This window comes from Orcinus orca, chromosome 10, assembly GCF_937001465.1.
Source record: "Orcinus orca chromosome 10, mOrcOrc1.1, whole genome shotgun sequence".
Lineage (NCBI taxonomy): Eukaryota > Metazoa > Chordata > Mammalia > Artiodactyla > Delphinidae > Orcinus > Orcinus orca.
The window spans coordinates 89,626,876-89,649,355 of NC_064568.1; the positions used below are offsets into that span (position 1 = coordinate 89,626,876).

At 36.0% G+C, this 22,480-nt stretch overlaps 1 protein-coding gene across 6 annotated transcripts in view; it reads right to left on the reverse strand.

The window, feature by feature from the left end:
- CDKAL1 (CDK5 regulatory subunit associated protein 1 like 1) overlaps positions 1-22,480 on the reverse strand; it is a 654,793-nt gene that overhangs the window by 343,935 nt on the left and 288,378 nt on the right. For all 6 annotated transcript variants that reach the window (XM_033434817.1, XM_033434820.2, XM_049716364.1 and 3 more), the window contains one exon: positions 22,158-22,261. In XM_033434817.1, coding sequence (XP_033290708.1) covers positions 22,158-22,261 — 104 coding nt within the window. The remainder of the gene's footprint in view (positions 1-22,157; positions 22,262-22,480) is intronic.

The window sequence follows — 22,480 nt, forward strand, 5'->3', positions numbered from 1 at the left end:
GTTCTAACTCATCCTTTTCAAAATTCCCAGTGCCAAGTTCAAGTCTCTCACCTGGATCATTTGAACAGAACAGCCTTTAATAATCTCATTCTTCTCCAATGTTTTCCCTTTTCTAATCATCCTTCATATTATTATACAACCTGAATTATTTCCCTAAAATGTAGATTTGTTCCTACGTTCTTTCTGATTAACAAAGAAAAATTTTATTTCCTTCCAATAATTACAAAATAATGGTTAAGCTTCTTAGCTGTGGACATAAAGCTTCAATAATTGGGCCTCTATAGACTTATCACCGCCATGCACCCAGTTATCCAGACTGCGCTGTGTTCCTAACGAAAACACGCATGTCCAACTCCTTCAGTATTTGCTCATATTTTTTCTGCAGCCTAGAATAGAAATGTCCTTTCCCACATTACCATCTACCAAATCCTACATGTCCTTTGAAACCTAGATTAAAGGTACCTCCTAGAAAATCCCGCACCATCCTAAAAGCCAAAATTAATCTTTCTCTGCACTCTGATGACTCTCACTAAATTACTTTTACTTAGTTCTGAGTACAGTTTTGATAATCAAAACTATAATCAGAAAAGTGCAGATGAGGAAAAGTAAGCTTTTCAGAGTTAAGAAAACAAAGTACTGCTGCTCTAAAGTATACATTTTAAATTAAAATATTTTTAATAATACAAGTTGCTGAATATATTTTTAAAATATGGTATACTTTTGTGGCTACAATCTTCTATAATTAAAGATATATAAAACTGTGTAACTACAATCTCTGAGGAATAAATATGGTTGGAGCTTTCCTGTTGCTCTCTGTTCGGACAAAATAATTTCAAGATTTCAATTTAGGCATCCCCTAAAGCTCAGGCCACATTGTTTGAGAACTCCAAGCCTACTGTGTTCCTAACCATTCTTTGCTCACAGGTAAAGAGACAGATATTTTGTCTGTAAAGTAAGTGAATGTTATAGACCTGTGACACAGATAGATTTGACAGGAAATTATATTGATTTCATGGAAAATTCGTATTCTACTTCAAATAAAACAGTAAGTACATTTGGAAACATAAGTAACAAGGAACTATTGAGTATAAGACTGTAAGACATAGCTAATGTTATAGGAGGGGATGGACAGAGGTAGCACTGAAGAGCCCACTGATCAGGGGTCTTGGTCGAGGACTAATAAAACGCAAACCAGCTGGTCTGAGTCATTTTTGTATTTTGTTGATGTTGATAAGTGTGTGTATTAGCTTCTGTCGTTGTTGTTTACATCTTTTCCTTTGTTAGGAAAGCTTGTTGAAAGTTACCTATACTCCACCAGGGGTTCTTATTTTGGGTACAAAAGCCCTGAAGGTATGACACACTTGAGGGGTGAAGGAATGAATGCGCGAACTTGAATGAGGAAAAAAAAAGTCACAACTTTGTTTTCATTAATCTTTTGCCAAATTTTTGCATTTTTACAATTATGCCAACAAGTTACAGGTGTTTGTAGTATCTGTGATTTTTGTCCATAAAAATTATAGTTTCATATCACATTACAGTTATTCCAGGTATTGTGAAATATCACTATTAGGAAATTATTAAAATTATTAGACACATAGCTGCATCTTGCTATTTAATATACTGATAAAGAAACACATATCACAAAAATGTCCTTTCTGAACACTGATGATATTTCAATATAATTTGTTTTCTTTTAAAATCTTATGTATTTTATGTATTTAAAAATACCATCATGAGAAGGGATATACATGTAAGTATTTCTCCTAATTGATTAATACCCTTCAGTTGGCATTTCTAATCTATTAAGTATCTTGGAACTGTGTAGGTATATGTCCACCCTTGCCTTTGAGGAATATGCGGTGCTAGTAAATAAAGGATGATGACTTATTGCTGTGTTTTCCTGTGCAATGGTTTCTGTGAAGATAACCTAAACACTGGAGTATAGGTTCTTAATCATATTTGTTAGTAAAGAGAACCGTAACAGCAGCAACCACCCAGTGAGTGCCCGTTCACAGGCACCCTGTTAGAGATACGTTACCATGCATTCTCACAATTTGTGCAAAGTAAAGAAGTCTTATTTCCAGGTTATAGATGAGAAGACTGAGGCTTGGAAAGGTTAAATTACTAGTTCAAAGTCACATATCTGGCCAGTGGCCAAGCCAGGATTCAAATAATTTGACCTCTTGCCTGGCCTTTGCTAAGCTCACAGCCTAGTAAATAGGTGATCTAGCTAATGTCTGTTGGATGTATGAGAGGAAAAAAAAAAAAAATCCTGATATTTAAATGCTCTGAATACAAATGAGTAAACTTTAGGAGAGAAATAAAGTATTGCTGACGTACCTTCTGTCCACCACCACACTACATATTAAGTAATAATCAAGTAATTTCCCAAGAGATAACTTACAAGGAGTTTTCAACCTCTTCTCATTTGCTGCCTTACATGAATTTATAATAGAAAGGAGGGGGAAATGAGATACATTTTATTAATGTTTTAGGAGCCTTATTCAAGATAAACGTGAAAAAAAAAGTTAGTTGGGTAGTAAATTGCTTTTAACTCTCTCCTTCCATGGAGCTGGAGGTAGCTGGTTACTAGGCTGAGATCCATCGAAGGGATGTTAAGGTGGCAGCACTGTCACTGAGAGAAAAGCTCTCCAAGCCTCTGTGCAAGCCCACTGACAAACACTGACCGCAGGGGCATAGCTGGGGGCGTTCATGTAGTTTTTGGAAGAAGCTAATATGTCTTTCTCTCGTTTTCCATTTTAGAAAAATTCATGGAAATGGAATGACAAAATGCATGGGGATTCTCCTGGTGGAAAATTTAAATAGGGGTATTTCTGTTATTTATAGAAAGCTCTTAGAGAACCACTCAGACCATACAAATATTACACTTGTATTTATTAAAGAGATTGTGAAATCGCTAATCTAATGTCAGTCAGATGCAAGCAGAGAGTCCAGAAGACCGCCCAAATTATTCTGATACACTGAACCCTGATATAAAATAATATATGGTGTAAAAAAGTTGGCCATTAGATGCTACTTTATTGTCACTTCTCGTGTTACATGAATGTATACTATACATTCCACTAAAATTTTTCATATTAAAATTCATATTAATAAAGAAAGCAGTCATATGTGAACTACCTACAACATTATGCTAGGTGCCTTAAAAATATTTTTCTTAATATTAGTGAAAATATTTATAAAATTCACTTAGCACATTTAAAGCATTTTACTTTCCTATATATACAACTTCAAGTATCATTTTTTAAAAACCATTTTAACCATTCATAAGTGTACAGCTCAGGGGTATTAAGTATATTCATACTGTTGTACAAATAACTTATTCCTCAGCTTGACTGAAAAATAAATTTTTGTTAAATTTGAGACAAAAATTACATCAGCCTGTAGAAATAAGACATGTAATTTTTTAAAAATTACAAAAGATGCACTTTTGTAATTTTTTATAAAATAATCTTATTTATAAAACATTTTGGAGAACAATGTGCATTTAGTCAATGTGAACAGCTATTTTAATTATTTTATTAAAAAATAACGACAAAAGTGGTGAATCATTTAGAATTAGATAGTCATGTGGATGTTACTAAAGACAGCTTTACTCAAAAAAAAAAATCAACTCGATGATTGGTTTTAATATATTTCACATAGCTGAGACTGTGAATTACATCATATCAATACCACTGTTGAAAGCAACTCCCAACTAAAATGAGATGAGATACTGAACAGATGAAGTGCTGTTCAAAGTCAATGCAGCCCAGACTTAGAGGACAGAAGAATTAATGAGAAAATGAGAATCTAACAGATGGTGCTGCACGATTCCTCGCTGCACATCCACCACCTCAAGCAGCTTCTATACATGCAAAGCCCCAGGGCCCCACCTGGTAGCAGCATAATTACCCTAAATGTGCACTTATGTTTCATTACACCTTGGCCATTACTATGTGCACTGATTACAAGTATCAATCCCTTTCATTTTCATACACCTCTGCAGTTCCATAGCATTCAGCTGTGAAAACTCAGCACTTGGTTGCTTCTAACATGCGGCCCATGCTGATAAAACCGCAGAGGGTAAATTATTTGTCACTCTACAGGGTGCCAATTCAGTTTGATAAGGATGACATCATCCCCATTTTACCAATAACAATGGTACTAACAAGAACGTGTAATCAACAAACCTCCGTCCTCCGCTAGCCCTGGCAGGTGCAACTCTTTTTATGCTAAAAATAAGCCAACATTAGCTTCCAGCTCAAAACTATTTCTTTTATCACAATGCTAAGCAGAAGTTGGCTTCCATAAGGCACTGCAGCTGCTGCCGCCGCCGCCGCTTCTGCAGATGCCTGCATTAATTGTATCAAGGACATACTGAAATAAGTGCTTATTCAGCACAATGGCTATTGGGGAGCAGCTGGAGGCACAAGACAAACTGTCTTGAAGAGAATGTACCAACCCAGTGTGTAAATTACAATGATGAAGTACAAAGAGAGTCTAAGTTTAAGGGCCTAATATAACTTCAGAACAGCATGAAAATTTAGTGTTATCAATGGAGTCTGAATGCAAGTATTTCTGAAGTAAGGAACAGACACTTTCAGATTTCACTAAAACCACTTTTAGAATGGGGGTGATATTTAGTACCCCTTCAACAAAGTACAAATAAAAAAGTTACCATAAAAATATCAAATTGATACTGCTCTCCTTCTATGTATAAATCATAATATAATTCCCCTCCTGTGTGTGTGTGTATAGGCAGTGTGTATATTTCAAAGAATTAAACAGCAATATAATAATAACATTGTTTATTACACAGAAGCAACATGTGGCTCAAAAGAAAGGACTGATTTGTCTAGCTTTCTTCCTCATCCCCTTACTACTTATTCATGCCCCCTTCATACATGTGTTTTATTTATGTTCTTTAGTCATATCCCTTCCATTTTCTAACCCTTACATTAGAGAGCAAAAATGAATTAACGGTGATTAAAGGCTATTCCAGGTGATAGGTTATTATGTAGCATTCAATTGTGCCAATTTGGGTGGGGATAGGAGAAATGGGTCCATAAAGGTCCTGCTGGAGAGGAATGCACTATGAAGTCAGAGAAACACTACGGCCGGATAATGACATCCCATGATTCTTTGCCAGCCTTCAACATGGTCTCCCCAAATAATACATACCCTCTCTAGAAGGGACTAAGGATGGCCATACTTCTGCACTGGTTCAGAAACCAACCTGAAAACAAACAGTGGGCCTAATAATACATCAACATATCTGAACTGACTTGTAGTTGAGATCATGACCAAGCTGCTCTACATCTGCATCACAGACATCACTCCCACACAGGTTGCACTTCATTCAGGAGCATGGTTTTTGAACTTCCACAAAATGATCCACACTCCTGGTAAAGAATCACACTTCTACAAATTAGAAATGACCTCAAATCAAAATAATTAAGTTTTTCAAACTTTTCAAATATTCATTTACTAAGACAGCAGATCATTATCATCTCCAAATCCACAAAGGTTATACCACTAGTAATTGGCTTTCTTTTAGGTGACATCTTGGACACACAAACAAAGATTTAGTCATTTACAACTAAAAAATTACAAGAGACTTACTCTGCATCACACTGAAATAAATGCTGAGCTGCTGGCTAAACTCATTCATCAGATAAATGACTTGATCTTCCACTTTAGCCCTGAAACACAGCTACTCAAATACAAATACAAGCATCAGAAAATTCAAACTGCTTCTTTCCACACTTTCAAAGTATCAAAAAATAGTTAAAAACACAAATGGTAAGTCTTGAATGCCAAAAGTCTACTATACAAGTCATTAATGCATGGCAAGTACAGTTTAATTTTAGCTAAGCGCTAAAAGGGTACTTTACATGAGAAGACTAGGATGCATTTGTAGAAACACTGTTAAAAGCACACAGAGACAATAATAACTGTACTTGTAATCAGTGCTGGGAACCAACACCTTACTGCTTCAGTAATAATTTCCATCTTTATGTAGCATTTCCTAGCACAATTGCCATGATGCTAAAATGTTATTATGGTCATATTCAAACCATTATATCATCTGCAATCCCATAAAATAACAATTAACAGTATGTCTTCATTCAAACGATATACAGCTGAATTTTAAAGTTTCTAACCAATTTAATCACAATGGATACCACTCAGATGATTCCATTCACTTACCCATAACCTGACTATCTATAAAATAGCATCCCTAAGAATATTTGAGGGGTTAGAAAAGATACATTTAAACCAGAATAAAAATAAAATTCTGGTGTAAACCACAAAGCAAGATAGTCATGCTCCAAAGTCTTAATAGTTTTTTATTTCTGAAAGTGTTTTCTTCTTTGAATGTATTTGATATTTGATGGATGTATTAGCTCTTGAGCAGCATTTATCATGTTTATTTTTAATAGGGCTCCCTTAGAACAGCTGCCTAAGATGCTAATCTTTTCTTTTTTCTTGGGCCTTTTGTAAATATTTGAAATAGCTATTCATTAACAGTTGCACGTTTATTCAGTCCTGTTGTACGGCTTGTGAACTGGAATTAGCTTTTATTTTATTTTTTCTATCTGTTGGCCAGACTAGAGAAACCCTGCTGTTTGGGTTCAATCTGTCAAGGTTCAAATTATCCTCCAACTGAGAGCTAATCAAGGGCGTCTGACCTGGTTTGCAAATAAACTAGGAACAAAAGTGGGTTTATTTTTTCTTTCTTTGGAGCACTGGTTCTCAAAAAGTAAAGCCAAACAAGAGTGGGTCGCAAATGCAATTGCCTAAAATTAAAAACAGACACAACTGGCAACTGAAGATGAACTGGATTTACTTGGCGTTTCGGAAGTACCCAGTTTTGAAGCTATAAATCCACTTTTTAATAGGAATTGGTTTCCAAATACATTTCAAATTAAAATTCACAGTTCATTTAATGCAAATCCGCAGCTGAGGAGAACACAGATTTTAGGCAATCAAGCTACTCTGATGGGTACACTGGAAACTTTAAGTATCTTCATGGATGCAAAGCCTCAAGGTAATAGTTACATATAGTAGAACTAATCTTTCTGCATCATTAACATCATTACTATATTCATTTTACATACATTTCTAAACTATGAAATAGTTTTATTTTCTTTTAAATATTTTCAATCTCCAAACTTGAAAAGAACAGGTATTTCTACAAATTAAGCAGAGTTTGTTTTAAATGTACCTTAATGAACTACTTAATGAATGTACTTAAATGTAGTCTATTTACTGACACACATATTAAAATACTTTCTCCTAGTATATTAAGGTAACTAGAACCTAAAATTACTGCTTGGGTCTGATTTTCAGCATTCTGTTGTTTTTATAAGGTATCTAATCTTTTGGTTTGAAACAGCGACGCCAATGAAACTGAAAACCTGTGAAATGTGTCAGTGCCACCATTCAAGAACATTATGATTGCAATTCTACTAAGGGCCTCTCTCAAAATGATCCCAACTGATGAAATGACCCCAGTTACCATAATAAACTAAACCACACTATAGCAACCAATGCATTTGCAGTATCAAGTATTTGAGTACATCATCTTCCCAGAGGGGCAGCATGCTATAGTGCAAAGTACAATGGCCCATCCATCAGGAAAGCTCTATTTTATCACTCTTCTTCAGACATGCAGTGTAACCTCTCTGTGCTTCAATGAAACAGGGACAACAAGCACCAGCAGCTATAATTCACTAAGCAAATGTAAGGATGAACTGAAAAGCTACATGTAAAAGTACAAAGAATATCATTTCACATCCACTTCTTAGACAATTTTATTAATATAAGGGCCCACAAAAGAGCATAATGTCTGAATTATGTTTATAATCACGCCTGTATTCATCACAAAAAATCAGTATGACAAATAAGAATGAAAATAAAACAAAGAATAAAATCGGTGATGTGCAAACATTCTATTTTATGTTTTTTGGTAGTAGAATATAATAAATACTAGGCAGCATATAAAATAAAATTTTCTTTGCTTAGGGATGGCAATTTGGCTTCCTGAAGTCCATATTTAAGAATAATTAGCAATACAGTGGCTGAATATGTGATCAGGTGTCAAGAGTGAGCTGACACCCAATCTGAGAAATATCTTGCCCTACTTAAAATACACTGGTCCAAGGGTCCATTTATTTTTCCTTTTATATAAATTATTCTGAACAAGCCAGACTCTTTTAAGCAGCAACTTATATTTTATCAAATTCTATATTTTAGTGAAGAAAAATATGTTTTTGCTTCATAACCTGCTATCAAGTCATACTTACAAATCACAAATTGCTTCTTGTAAATGTTCCAGGATTCACTACAAAAAATGTAAACTGTAAACAGCACTTCACTATCACAAATCTTCCACTTAATAGGTACTTGACAAACGTTTGTTAAATAAACAAATAATAGTAATAACAAGTAAGATTAAATCCAACACTAACCTTGGCTAAAGTGCTACAGAAAACCTCATTCTCCTGTATTTACTTAAAAGTAAGTTATTTTAAACATCATCATTTTAAATCAAGAACTAGTCATCAAAAAGCAAAATGTTAGTCAATCAGAGCAAAAAAATTTACAGATTTTTGAAATTCATATGGAGAGGTATATTTTCATGCCACTGAAAGATTTATGAATTTATACAAAGCATATACTATTTGAAAATTTAGTTGCAGAAATAATACTGCTGGAAACATTCAAATGCTGGGCTAATACAGTTAGAGAAATTATTTTTAAAACCTTTATTCAATTATTCTCCACTTAACATAGTGCCAAGCTTCTCCTACCCCCCTCCCTTTTTACTAAAACTAATTACACAGTGAATTATATCTCTAAGGCAGTACAACTGTAAATGAAGGTCAGACCATTGCATATAAATTATTTCTAATCTAAAAAATAAAGCACAAATGTAGCCAGAGCGAACAAATATAGATACAAAAACAGAAATGAATTCACTTGTATATAATACATAGCAACCCAATTTTTCAAAGAAAACAGCTATTATCTTTTTAAATCCAGTTTTCTTCAACATTTCCTATGCAGAACATTCACTTTGTTTCAAATATTATCTAGTTGGCCATTATTTGCTTATATGATATAGTATGGGTCTACATTCATATTCACAGAAAGAAACAGTCTGAACTGTGCCCAACCCACGTTATCCTCTCCAAATTACCTTCCATCTGTGAACAGTCCATGTTTCTCTCATTACCAATCAAGGATACTGGCTGACTACTCCTTCAAACTCCAGGATCCACAGCCAGATATTGAGAAGGTTCATGGGTTCAAAGGTTCTGAGAACACTTACTACTTCTAGTAGGTAAGATGAAAGACAAAGTTTCCAGTCTACATTTATGAGACTCATAAGGGCATGTATCAAAAAACATTTACTGAACATTAATTGTGATATCAAGATAAGTAAGACCCAAGCAGTCCTTATCACAGAGATCACAGAGGAGGTAGAGAATATAAATATTTAAACAAGTCACTTTAACTACACCTGGTAAGCACTATCACAGATGTGTGAAGAAAAAATTCTGTGTGATTGAAGAAGAAATTATGAATGGTGAGAGATGACAGCTGAAGAGGAGATTTAAGACTAAAATATGAAAGGTCGTGAGGACCAGCAGTATCAGTATCAACAGAGAACTTAAAACGCAAATTCTCAGGCCCCACTCAAGACCCTCTAGAAACAAAATTTGCACGCTAACAAAATCTCCAGGTAATCTGTCCGCCCTTTAAAGTGTGAGCAGCACATCTACGGGCCAGTGTTTCTTCTTAAAAACAGCCAGGCATGGGCATGTGAAAGCATGTGAATACACACAGAACAGAAAAATAAAGAAAAATAAAATGGCAACAGCATTTTCTCTTTTCTGTTCCCCTTCCTCCTTCTTGCCCTCTTACTATATTGTTAAGAACAACAACAATAATAATAAGCAACCATTTATTATTCTCAAAGTATCAGATTTAGCATTACACTATCCTGTTTAATATTCATGCTGATTATCTAATGAGTATGCTTTACTCCTATTTCTCAGACGAAAAACTAAGCCTGAGAGAGAATAAACAGTTTTCTTAAGGGCACAGAGCTAACAAACTACGGAGACAGAATTTAACCCTTTCTGTTCTTAACCAAAATGCCACAGTATCTAAGGCTTATCTGAATCACTGCTCTTATCACTCAGTGATATTATGGCTTACTTACTAAATTGCAGACTATAAGCTACATGGCCCTGTGATTTTTAACTCCCTCTATGCTAACAGTTCCTGGTGATATGCCAGTAATTGTTTAAACCATATCCTATTATTACCACCATGTTTAGTTTAATGGAAAACAATCTTGAATATATTTGTTGAATATATATATACAATAATATTATATGGAATAAAAGGTACTGTAAATATAATAATGGCATTATGACATTTTAATACTAAAATATATTTTTAAATATCTAACAAAATATACTTATTGCTGAAAAACACACTACACAGAAAGTTAGCGGCTTAAAACAATAATTTATTATTGCTCCTAATTCTGCAATGTGGATTACGTCCAGCTGGGCAGGTTTTTTTTGGATCAATGTGATAGTGGGAACATTCAATATGGCTTCTTCATTCACATCTGGAGTCTCAGTTAGAATATCTGTGGGCTGACTATGCATCTCTCTGTCCATATGATACTGCCAGTAGGGTAGCTGGACCTCCCTCAAGGTGGCTTAGGGTTCCAACATTCCATAAGAACAAGCCCGAGTATACAAGTGCTTATCAAACTCTGCTTGCATAATGCTTTCTAATGTTCCACTGGCCGAAGCAAGACACATGACAAGCAGATAGTCAATGTGGAAGGGGTCTATCTACACGAAGCATGAATACTAGGAGGAGTGATTCAATGAGGCCCACGGAGCAGCAGTCTACCAGGATTTTTCAATAGTTTATCCACATGGTATTTAGAGAGAAGAAAACAGGAATTGTTGATTCCCTGGGTTTGTTAAATCTTAGATTCTAAAATGTATTTATAAAATCTGTAAGTAATTATGAAACGTAAAATCAACTAAGCTTAAATATTTCAAATAATGTTTATGACAAAAGTGGGTTTTGTCCATTGCACACATAGCCTTTTAACCCTGAATCAAGTCCAGCACTCTGCAAGTGGCAAGCAATGTGGCCCATTCTAATTAATTAGCTAGGATTTTCTCCTATTTATTCCCCATGTGCTTGGGTTTATTTTCTCTCTAGTTTTCTGGTTTCAGACTCTGGTTTTGATTTCTGACTCAGATCTCTTTGTTTTGATGACTTCCTGGGCTACTTTTTTGAGTTCCACCATATTTCTGAGCTCTAATCATGCCGTATCAAATGCACATGCACACACACACATTCTGTATCAGGCCTGACTCATGAAACACTGCTACTGTCCCCACACACACCACTGAAGTCTGTCACTTCACACCCACTGAGGAAGGTATTTAGAGAAATCAAATATGTATTTCCTAATGAGATGAACATGTAGAAGACCATTTACGTAGCTTACGTTGTTTATGCTGATATTCTTGACCGTAAATGGTACGTTTCTTCTCCACTTCCATTCAATATTTTGATCAAATGACTTGGTATTTGAGAATCAAGAAGGTTCTCTAGACAAGTTTCTAGAAGTGGTCCTCACAACACCTCTACCTGGGTCATTTTGAGCGAGTCATTTGAAAATGTAAATTCCCGGGTCTATGGCAGACCTACTGAATAGCAAATATGGCCAGATACTTGCATTTTAAATACACATCCCAAAGGTCCAGTGGTTATTCTCAGAGACAGTAAAGTTTAAGAACCGCTTCCATAGATGATTACTACCTCACCATCATTCACCTTCCTTAACTAAAATTCAACAAGTCAAAAAGATCTATGTGGAGCGTATAATCATCTAAGCCTTCATTCCTTCCCTTTTTCATTCAATACATTCTTTCATTAGATCTTTCTCATTCTGCCCCAATTATATTTTCACTGGTTAAATCCTCTTACCCCCCAGGTTCTCACCCATACCAGAAATGAACTAAAGGGCATAGTATTTAAAGTCAGCAGTCTAAATCAAACTTTTCTTTCTTATATTACAAATAACAAGAAATGTGTTGGAACTCACAAAGAGAAATAAAAAGCGTAACTGAGAGCAACAAATAAAAAGAAATACAGAAATTTATAACCTCTGCTGAACAGCCAAGGTCCCACTAACAAATATTTTTTTCACGCAGAAAATTGTGCTTGCCGCACCTGACATTGTGCAAGTATGTTTACTGCAATTTAATATCCACACAAGCAGGAGAAGAAATTTAATAATTTTTCAGCTGGAATGAATTGACAGCCAGTGTTAGAAAACTGCATACTCTGCAGAATCAATAAAAGCTGCTGGCATCACAAAGTAGTACTTCTGCCCAGAAAACATCTCACAAAGGTCAGGTTTACAAACCACCAGGTAGCAGTATCACTTTCACATCTTTCCAGGGCTATTAAAATTCCATTAAACAACCTTCCAAAACTAACTTGCAGCCTTTAAAGTTCACCAAAATGATCCCAGAGACAGATCAGCCTCAGTTCAAACTCTGAAAGCAAACCCTTGGTTAACTTCTGTCCCCTTGTCCCCAGAAATCATTTGCAGAATTCTGTTTCATAGAAGAAAAATATCAAAGCAAATATTTATTTATAACTAGAAACGCGGACCTACACGGATATACTCATTTGGTAAAATGACAGATACCCGTTAACTATCAGGAACTACTTTCTAAAAGTAAATTATTTCTCTGTTGCAAATCCTGGAAAGCTGCCACCACCACAGATAATCTGGTATCATAAAATCAAGCCTGTGTTATAAGACACAGTACTCAATTGTGAAGGAAGAGCAGCTGAAACTAAGCAATATCTCTAGCCCACTTTAGAAATATAGATTTTCCAGGCTTTATTTTCATTGTAGGTTCCAAGTCGCATATGGAATTTCATCGAGTATAATCAATTCAGGATTAGCCACTCATTCAACATTTATTGAGCACCTACTAAACCCAAATACACACTGTCACCCATGCCTGGCCCGATGCCCTCCTGGCTCAGTCCCCCAGTGACCTGAAACCCAGATGGAAGGAGAGCGGGAACATTTGTTGCAGGACCAAGAGCCTGCCTCTGAGTGGACGCTCGGCAAGCGTCTTTGTTAAGTACTTCAGGTTTCCTCCAAAGGGCACAAACTTCATTATTTGCTTATTTGATCTCAAAAGCAGATGGATGTGCACTCAGTCAAAACAGAATACAGGCACCGTAGGACCTTGACAGAGAGCAAAGAACTCTGCTGCCCTGCTGAAACCAAATGGCTGGTGGAAAGAATTGGGTTTCCAGTGGAAAATGGGCAGGCTATTCGTTCCTCTAAATCAGTGGTCTCCATATTTTAGAAAATCACTCTCCGGAATCGCTTAAAAATTTTTTTAAATGCATCTCCAGGGAGATGTATTTATTTATTTATTTATTTATTTATTTATTTTTGCGGTACGCGGGCCTCTCACTGTTGTGGCCTCTCCCGTTGCGGAGCACAGGCTCCGGACGCGCAGGCCCAGCGGCCATGACTCACGGGCCTAGCTGCTCCGTGGCATGTGGGATCCTCCCGGACCGGGGCACGAACCCGCGTCCCCTGCATCGGCAGGCGGACTCTCAACCACTGCGCCACCAGGGAAGCCCAAGGGAGATGTATTTATTAATGACACTCAAGCACTACTGTGCTAATATATTATATACAATATGAAACATACACCAAAAAACTTTTTAAGGAAGAGAAAATACAGATCAATATAAATTCTAGTATCTTCTTCCTGCACTCTGACATATCATCTCACTAAACGACCTCAGGCATGCAGACCCTAAGCTAGGAGCCTCCACAGCAGGATTCCTCTGTGGTGCCCAAGGACTATGGAAGTGGGCTCAGATCACTAGAGTACCAAATACTTAGCATGTGTTGTCTTAGCCTCCCAAGAAACCCTTCCAGAGTGTTACGCTTTACAGGGCACGGCTGCAAGTTTTAACAAGGAATGCCAAAGCATACAAGTTTAAGAAACTCAGTAAGTGAGTTTGAGTGTTAAAGGGATGCTGTTGAGGCCTAATGCATCTCTCAGTACTCCCTAGAAGAGCTCACATGTGAAAATTTTCTTGCAAATCTAATGCCAAGTTGGGTTGTTTTTATTCCTTATAGACTATATGAGCTTTTAAGAAAAGTTCAGAGTCGAAACTGCCTATCTGACTATGGCTTACTTTCCCGTGTTCCAATGCTGCATCAAGTCTTGACTTTCCTCATCTCCTTTCCCAAGGTCTCATTATTTTATATGGTTTTCATACTTACTTGCATTCTTGCAGGTTGTTTTGTGGAACAAAATAGAGTAAAAAAGATAAAACTCACCAGTAACAGTGGGGGATGGATATAAAAACGTATTCCCAGAAGCTCCAAATTTTCCGTACTTCGGATTACATGTACTCTGAACTACGAAAGCTTAGAGAATTATGAACAGATGTCATTTCGTAAAACAGCCTTGGGACTGCATCCTTGTTTCCCACAGCAGAGATAAGCAAACCGCACCACTGGCCTCCCTATCTTATTGGCAGAAGTAATGAAAGGCTGATTATAATAATGCATTGTTATCACCGCTTTTCTAAAGCATGTGCCTATCAGGAGAAATATGAACTGTTTCGAATAAACGTTCAATAACTATTTGTTGAATGAATGGCAAAATAACAACTATATAGTTCCAATGGTTACTTCAGTTAAAGAGTCACTGTTTGGTTTCTTTCTTTCATAGACCTCTAGCATCACATAAACCTTAAGATTAAGGATGGCAAGTGGATTTCATCTGGAATACTAAGCAGTGGCTAATAAGAACTCTGTATTAAGAGGGATTCTTTGGGGAAAGCCTGGTTGATCAGTAAAGGATGCCTGGAGTTGGGAAGGCAGAGGCGCAGCACGAGGGCTGCCAATTTGCTGACACCACCCTGACAGATAACGGATGTTTTCCAAATGTAGAGATATTTAAGTTAAAAGGCTCAATGGTTTTTGCCATCTGAAGACTTGCTTCCTGGGTCTGTGTACTTTTAATGCTCATTAGTCCAACTGGCTACTCTGTCCTCCTAAACTAGAAGGAGCTCCTTGGAGACAAGGACCCCATCTTTTCCACCCTTTTAATTCCCATACAGCACAGTAAATAAACACTCATAAAATGCCAGCTAACCCTTTTGTGATACCTGGAGAAAACAAAAATCACCGAGCCTTTTCACTAAATAAGCACCACTGGATTCTGAAACCAGCCATTTACTAGCAGGGTGGTGTCTGCAAATGAACAACACGCTGTTCTGACCTGCCAACCTCCCTAACCTGGCTCATTCTTTTTTTTTTTTCTTTAATTAAATTTTATTGGAGTATAGTTGCTTTATTGTTGTGTTAGTTTCTACTGTACAACAAAGTGAGTCAGCTATAGGTATACATATATCCCCTCTTTTTTGGATTTCCTTCCCATTTAGGTCACCACAGAGCAATGAGTAGAGTTCCCTGTGCTACATGGCTCGTTCTTTACTAATCAACCAGGGTTCCTCCCCACAATCCCTCTAGAGGTCAAGAGGGTCAGTTCATTTAATAACTTCAACCAAAAAATTATCTAAACTAGTGGTTCTCAATGCAAGTTCTCAACTCTGGCTTATATGTTAGAATCAACTATATTTTAGAAAATGCAGGGCCTCCCAATCCACAGAAATGATGATGCAGTAGTCAGCAATGGGACACAGACATCAGTGTGGTTTTGGTTTTATAAAATTTCCACATGACTAAAATGAACAGCTAGACTGATAATACTAATCTATTCTAGATCAACATGAGTTTCTAAAGACTACATCCATCTCTTATGAATTTATGATGTGTATTAGCATATTAGAGACAATAGGAAGTTCCCAATAACATCTCATTTACTTTAAGTTAGCTTTCTCCAAAGTTGACCATTAAACCCTTATTCGAACACGGCCACTCCCATTGATTCATGTACTGTCTGTAGCTGCTTTTATGCTAGAAGGACAAAAATGAACAGTTGCACCAGACACCTTGTAGCACACAAAGTCTAAAATATTTACCATCTGTCCCTTTAAGAAAACATCTTCCAGCCCTGGACTGGTGTACTTAAGGATACACTAGAGAAATACTAAACTACACCAGCCAATTCAGGCCAAATCCTAAAGGTTCTGAGGAAAGGCCTCAGAAGCAAGGGCTCATTAAACAGGGCCCCATCTCTACTTCAATCCTGGCAGTTCTGCTTTCACTTTCCAAAATTCATCTGAAGAAAGTTCCTTTATTGCTAAGAAAACTTTGAACACCACTGACTTAGAAACTCAAAGGTCTAAAGAGGCAAGAACCAAGTAAATCATACTCTGGTCTGCCACAGATAGCCTTAACTAACATTCTCTGAAATAAGAGTGATTAATCTCAGCTTATTTAAACTAAATATCTGATAAACAGCTCTTTAAGGCATCAGATCTCCCTATCAAGTTATATGTATTATGTACATTACATTTATTTAGCTCCCCCCATTAAAATGTCTTTAAAAGTTATAGTTTAATATTATATTGGGGGATTTGTAAGAATCAACAGAAGAAAAGACAATGTAGAAACTATATCTTAAAATTCTACACACTGCCAGCTAAAGGCATTTCTATTATATTTGTCAATGTCTCTTAGAAAAGAATATAAGAAAATAATTCTTCTTAGTGTTTACAGTCTAGAAACATGTAGATTTCTCATTATAAACTATATCCTTGGGACTTCACTGGTGGTGCAGTGGTTAAGAATCTGCCTGCCAATGTAGGTAGGGGACACGGGTTCGATCCCCCGTCCAGGAAGATCCCACTTGCAGTGGAGCAACTAAGCCCGTGCGCCACAACTACTGAGCCTGCGCTCTAGAGCCCGCGAGTCACAACTAGAGAGTCCGCGCACCACAGCTCCTGAAGCCCACGTGCCATAGAAGCCCGCCTGCCACAACAAGAGGAGCCACCACAATGAGAAGCCCATGTGCAACAAAGAACCAACAGAGCCAAAAATAAATTAATTAATTTTTTAAAATATATCCTTCCTTTTATACATTCATACAAGTTATATAAATCACCCTATCTCCTTATTCTTTGGAACAGCCAAGATTCACCAACTTGAATATACCAACTTGATACCAATATACCAATATACCAATCAGCCAAGATTCAAGTTGGTATAATTATCTTCCCTCTTGAAACATAACACAACATATAACACAACATTTCATACACCCTTTATTTTCATGGTCTATTTACACACAATCATTTAATGTAAGCTGCCTAAAATCCCTTTTTGGAAGTTGACAATGTATAACAAATATGTACAGTAACATTATTAATCCTATAGAAGAAACAGATTTCTCAATTTGAACACAGCACAAATGAAAAGATAAAGGAATAAAAGACATTTAAATAACTGCCAATATAAATTAATAGGATGCAATTATTGGTCTCTTTTTAAGCTTAGATGAAAATCAATATACAGTACTCATTGCTAAAGGTGATAAGTCAAATGCAACAGCTCAACAATCTGAAGTTCATACACCAGAAAATCAAATATTGCTCATATCCTTTCCTATCTAAAAGGGCAGGAAGCAATGTTTTCCAGCTGCACTGCATAATTAATCTCATACACAATAGACAGTCTCTTTGCAAGTCTTGAAATAAAACAGAATTCATTTCATAAAATTCCAACATTAATCTTGAAATCACTAAGCATCAAGAAATTTTCTCCTTGCCCTGAATATTTCATCTTAATTTATTTACCTTTCCATAACTGGTTTATGCCACTTATCTTGTGGGGGACGTTCAGATTTATGAGGGAGAAAAAAAGTAGCAACACAGAAATGAGATCTAGAAAAGCACATGAGAGCTATAAAAACAGCTCATCCATCATCTCTACATTTTGATTCCAGAGACAGCAGTGAAAGGTGTTGTTTCCACACCACTCACCCAGCACACTTAAAAAGGTTTGCTCCATCACTTATACAACTGAAACTGATTGATTAGTTGCTAGAGAAAAATCAATACAAATATCCTAGAAAATACTAGCTTGTAAATTCATTCTGGCCCCAACAAAGTATAGGTCATTGCTTGACATGTTTTTCTAGATGTCTAAAATGCAACCATGTCAAACCCCAGCCCCCAAAGACTAGGAAATTTTAAAACCTAAAGTTTGGCGTAAGTGAGGAAGTGAGGGGAGAGGTTTCCCAATGGTCTGTTAGAACAATGTGATGATACCCAGAAATTAACCTGGTAAATATTATAGTCATATGCAGAACTGCCCACAAAAATGATACATACACTGAGAAGGTAAAAATAGTCCATGAAAATGTCAAGGGGCTAGGATAAGTCCAAAAAAGAAAAATGCTAGGAAACCAGTGAAATATAAACTATATTTTTTGCACAAAAGGTAAACTAAAGTTTCCATTCAAAAATATAAACAATTTTATTTACTGATATCCATTCAAAAGTTAATGAGCTCCCTTTCTCATTCCTGGCAGCTGAATGTACAGTCAGTATATTTTTAGTATGTTAGGAAACCATTTTATAATCAGAATGATTTCATGGTTATTTCAGAATCTCTTCTGAATGCTCCCTTGCCTATGGGTTAGCCCTAGTCTCTTCACTCATTACACTTCTAAGAAATAAATGTTTATGAATATAAAATGTTTCATAAATATGCTACTCAGAAAGAAATTGTGATCTTATTGTAATAGTCTGTCACGTGACTGGCAACCAGGATTGTAATCCCTATTCTACAATTGGTGTAGAGTTTTTTTTTTTAAATCACTTTGTATTTGTGACACACAGTCATTTAAAACTTCAAGGAAAAGCAAGAAAGGAAACGCAATTTTCAGTTGGGAAATTTAACTTGCACTGACAGGACGGCTTTAAACAGCACTAAAATTTACTGACAGCATATTTAGACTTTTCATCTTAGAGTAAATTTTCAAAGAATCATAATGTTTATTACTGATTATAGGACAATTTAATAATGGTATAATGTAGAATTTAAGGGGCTCTGACCCCCCCAAACGTTCCTACTATCTGAATTACTAAAGAATGAATTACAGAGAAGTCACAAGAATACGAAAAACAGGTTATTTCTTCTATTACATTTAACTTCATAATTATTCTTCGCAATTTTATTTATTTATTTTAAAAAATTTTTGGCTGTGCCGCACGGCATGAGGGACCTTAGTTCCCTGACCAGGAATCAAACCTGCGCCTTCTGCAGTGGAAGCAGAGTCTTAACCACTAGACCACCAAGGAAGTCCCTTCTTCGCAATTTTAAAACTCAAACACAGGAATCCTGTAAGACCTGTATGATCCCAATGTCTTCTGCAGAAAAAAAGACAATGCTGCTAACTCAATGTCTTTAAAATGTGAGCTTATAGACTGCTATTTCCTATTGTGAGATTATAAGACCACCCTTAGCATGAATTTGCAATTCTCAAATTAAGAAAATAAAAGGTAATTGTCATACTAGTTTCTATCTGTAGAGACATTTTTCATAAGACATACTTTAGAAGCAAAAGAAAATTTGTCTTTTGATTCTAATCATTAAATGTTCCAATATTAGATGTTCCAATATTCTCACTCAAAATTAGACTTCTCTTGTTGGATTTATTTTAAATTCCTTCAGTTTAAGTAACATGACTTCTTCATAATAAGGACACAACCAATTACTTCATGTAAGTTATCTCAAATTCAAACAACAAGCAACACTTAATGTCACAGTAATGAGAAAACCATGGCTTGTATATAGGTCAAGTACCTTGGTCAGATCATGTGGCTAGTAAGCAGCAGAGCACTGTTTTGAATTCAAACTCTCCTATGGCAAAGAGCATCTTAGGACTTAAAATTGCCTAAACACACTGGCTTACCTAGAAAGTTATGACCTCGATATTTTAGTAACAGTTCCACATAGCAATAAAATGAGCCTGCCAGTCCGAAAACTAGCCTTCCATTTCAACCCTAATATTCAGATAACAAGACAACAGAAAAATTTTACACCTACTACTGGGCATACACCCAGAGAAAACCATAATTCAAAAAGACACATGCACCCCAGTGTTCATTACAGTGCTATTTACAATAGCCAGGTCATGGAAGTAACCTAAATGCCCACTGACAGACGAATGGATAAAGAAGATGTGGTAGTACATATATACAATGGAATATTACTCAGCCATAAAAAGGAATGAAACTGGGTCATTTGTAAAGACTTGGATGGACCTAGAGACTGTCATACAGAGTGAAAAAAGTCAGAAAGAGAAAAGCAAATACCGTATATTAACGCAGATATGTGGAATCTAGAAAAATGGTACAGATGAACCGGTCTGCAGGGCAGAAATAGAGACAGATGTAGAGAACAAACATACGGACACCAAGGGGGGAAAGTGGCAGGCGGGGTGGTGGTGGCGGTGGGATGAATTGGGAGACTGAGATTGACATATACACACTAATATGTATAAAATAGATAACTAATAAGAACCTGCTGTATAAAAAATAAATAAAATAAAATTCAAAAAAAAAGAAAAAGAAAAACTTTACATTGCAAACATTCCTTGGTTGGGAATAACCAAGCACATACGTATCTACTGATGATGATGAAAGTAGTATTAAATAAACCTCTTCTAATACTTTCTCTATAAATAGCCACTAAATCACTGCTAACCTCTGATATATTCTTTGAATCACTCACCTTAACCAGCAAAGTCACTTGTATTTGTAATTTGAATACCTTCCAATTTGCAGAGTTAGGTGGATAGATCATATAGTTTTAACATCTCCATTATCCAACAGATATATGGAAAAACAAACACTAAGTAAGAATGCCAGCAAAGGGATCATTTTTCAAATAAAGTAGGTTTCTGTGCAAATTCATGCCCTTTCTGAAAAATCCTTAAAGTAGCCATGTTGCAGAAAAGACAACCACCCAGACTTTTCCTAAGATTAGACAATTACCTGGCTCTGAAAGCAAACAACTGCAAGAGTCAGTGAGTTTCCATTTATTTCTTTCAATACAAGCTGAATGTGAACAGAGGAGGGGACTGTGCTAAGAATATAAAGGTAGAAAAAAAATTGTTGAGACGCGTTAGATTAATCAAGGGTGTTTTTCTCTCTGCTATAAAGAGCATTTCAAATTCATGTTGATAAAAGCTTTAGACTGAATAAGTTTGTTTGGAACTCATACATTCTGAGATGCAGGATGTGAAGTACTGAAAGTAGCACTCCAAGTTACTTGTTAAAAGGAAAAGTACATTACCAATAACTACTAACCCACAAGATTATGAGATAGATTATCTCATGTTGGTTATAAAAACACATCAATGTTATATACACGTATTATAAGCCAAGACAAAAGGGGCAATTTATGGTTAGGTATCAACACAACTGAGACTCAACACAACTGAGACCCGTGTTACAGATACGTCTTACTATATGCTGAGAGATACCTAGGCAATCACATTTCCAGCAAGTGATGATTCAAAAGTAGCTGGCCACCCACACAAAAATTGTTCTCATTAGGACTCTCTACCAGTACCAATATTTACTGCCCCACAGCAGTCCTGTGGATGACGAGGGTTCTCTCTTCTGGTTCATAGTAAAACCTACCTTCTCTTTCCAAAACTCCTGGCAACCCTTATTAGCTCTATTTTCTGAATGGACCAAGAATTACCAAAGAAAGAGGGAGAAATCTTGAGTATTTCACTCAGTCCACAAAAGCCTTATTAACACACAACAGAAGGTCATAGCTTTCATTTTTATTTTTTTGTCTCTTCCATGGAATATAGAGATAAGTGATGAATTTCAAAATACGTCACTTACCTTAGAGTCATAAGAAAACAGAAGAGTGGTGAAAGGGGAGTTATGTCAATATTATAACCTGAATCTGGTAACATCTTCTATTAGATAAGCTGAAATATTTGTAAACTCTTCAGAAAGCTAAAGAAGCATGTATCTAAAGTGAACTGTTACTTAGAAGACTATTATAATTTACTGAAAAGACTATAATCACACAGAATTCTAGAAACTCTTACCTTGAAAAGACTGTTTGGCTCTATCTACTAACTCATCAACTGGATAACTGGCCAAATTTCCTCTGGCGTGTTTAGTTTTGCAGTAGGTACAAGCATTGAGACACCTGTTCAAACGACAGCAATAAATAAAGTTAAATTTTTAAAGACAGTGCACACTTAACACGGGAAAAAATATCCAAAACATACACCAAAGTGCTGTTTTAGTATCATTTGCCAGGTTATGTAAGAGATATAAAAAATGAATATCTACCATGCTTCATATTTATTTTATTTCCACCAGGCACAAAAATCTGCAATTTGCAATTCTGTTAAGTTTCAACTAT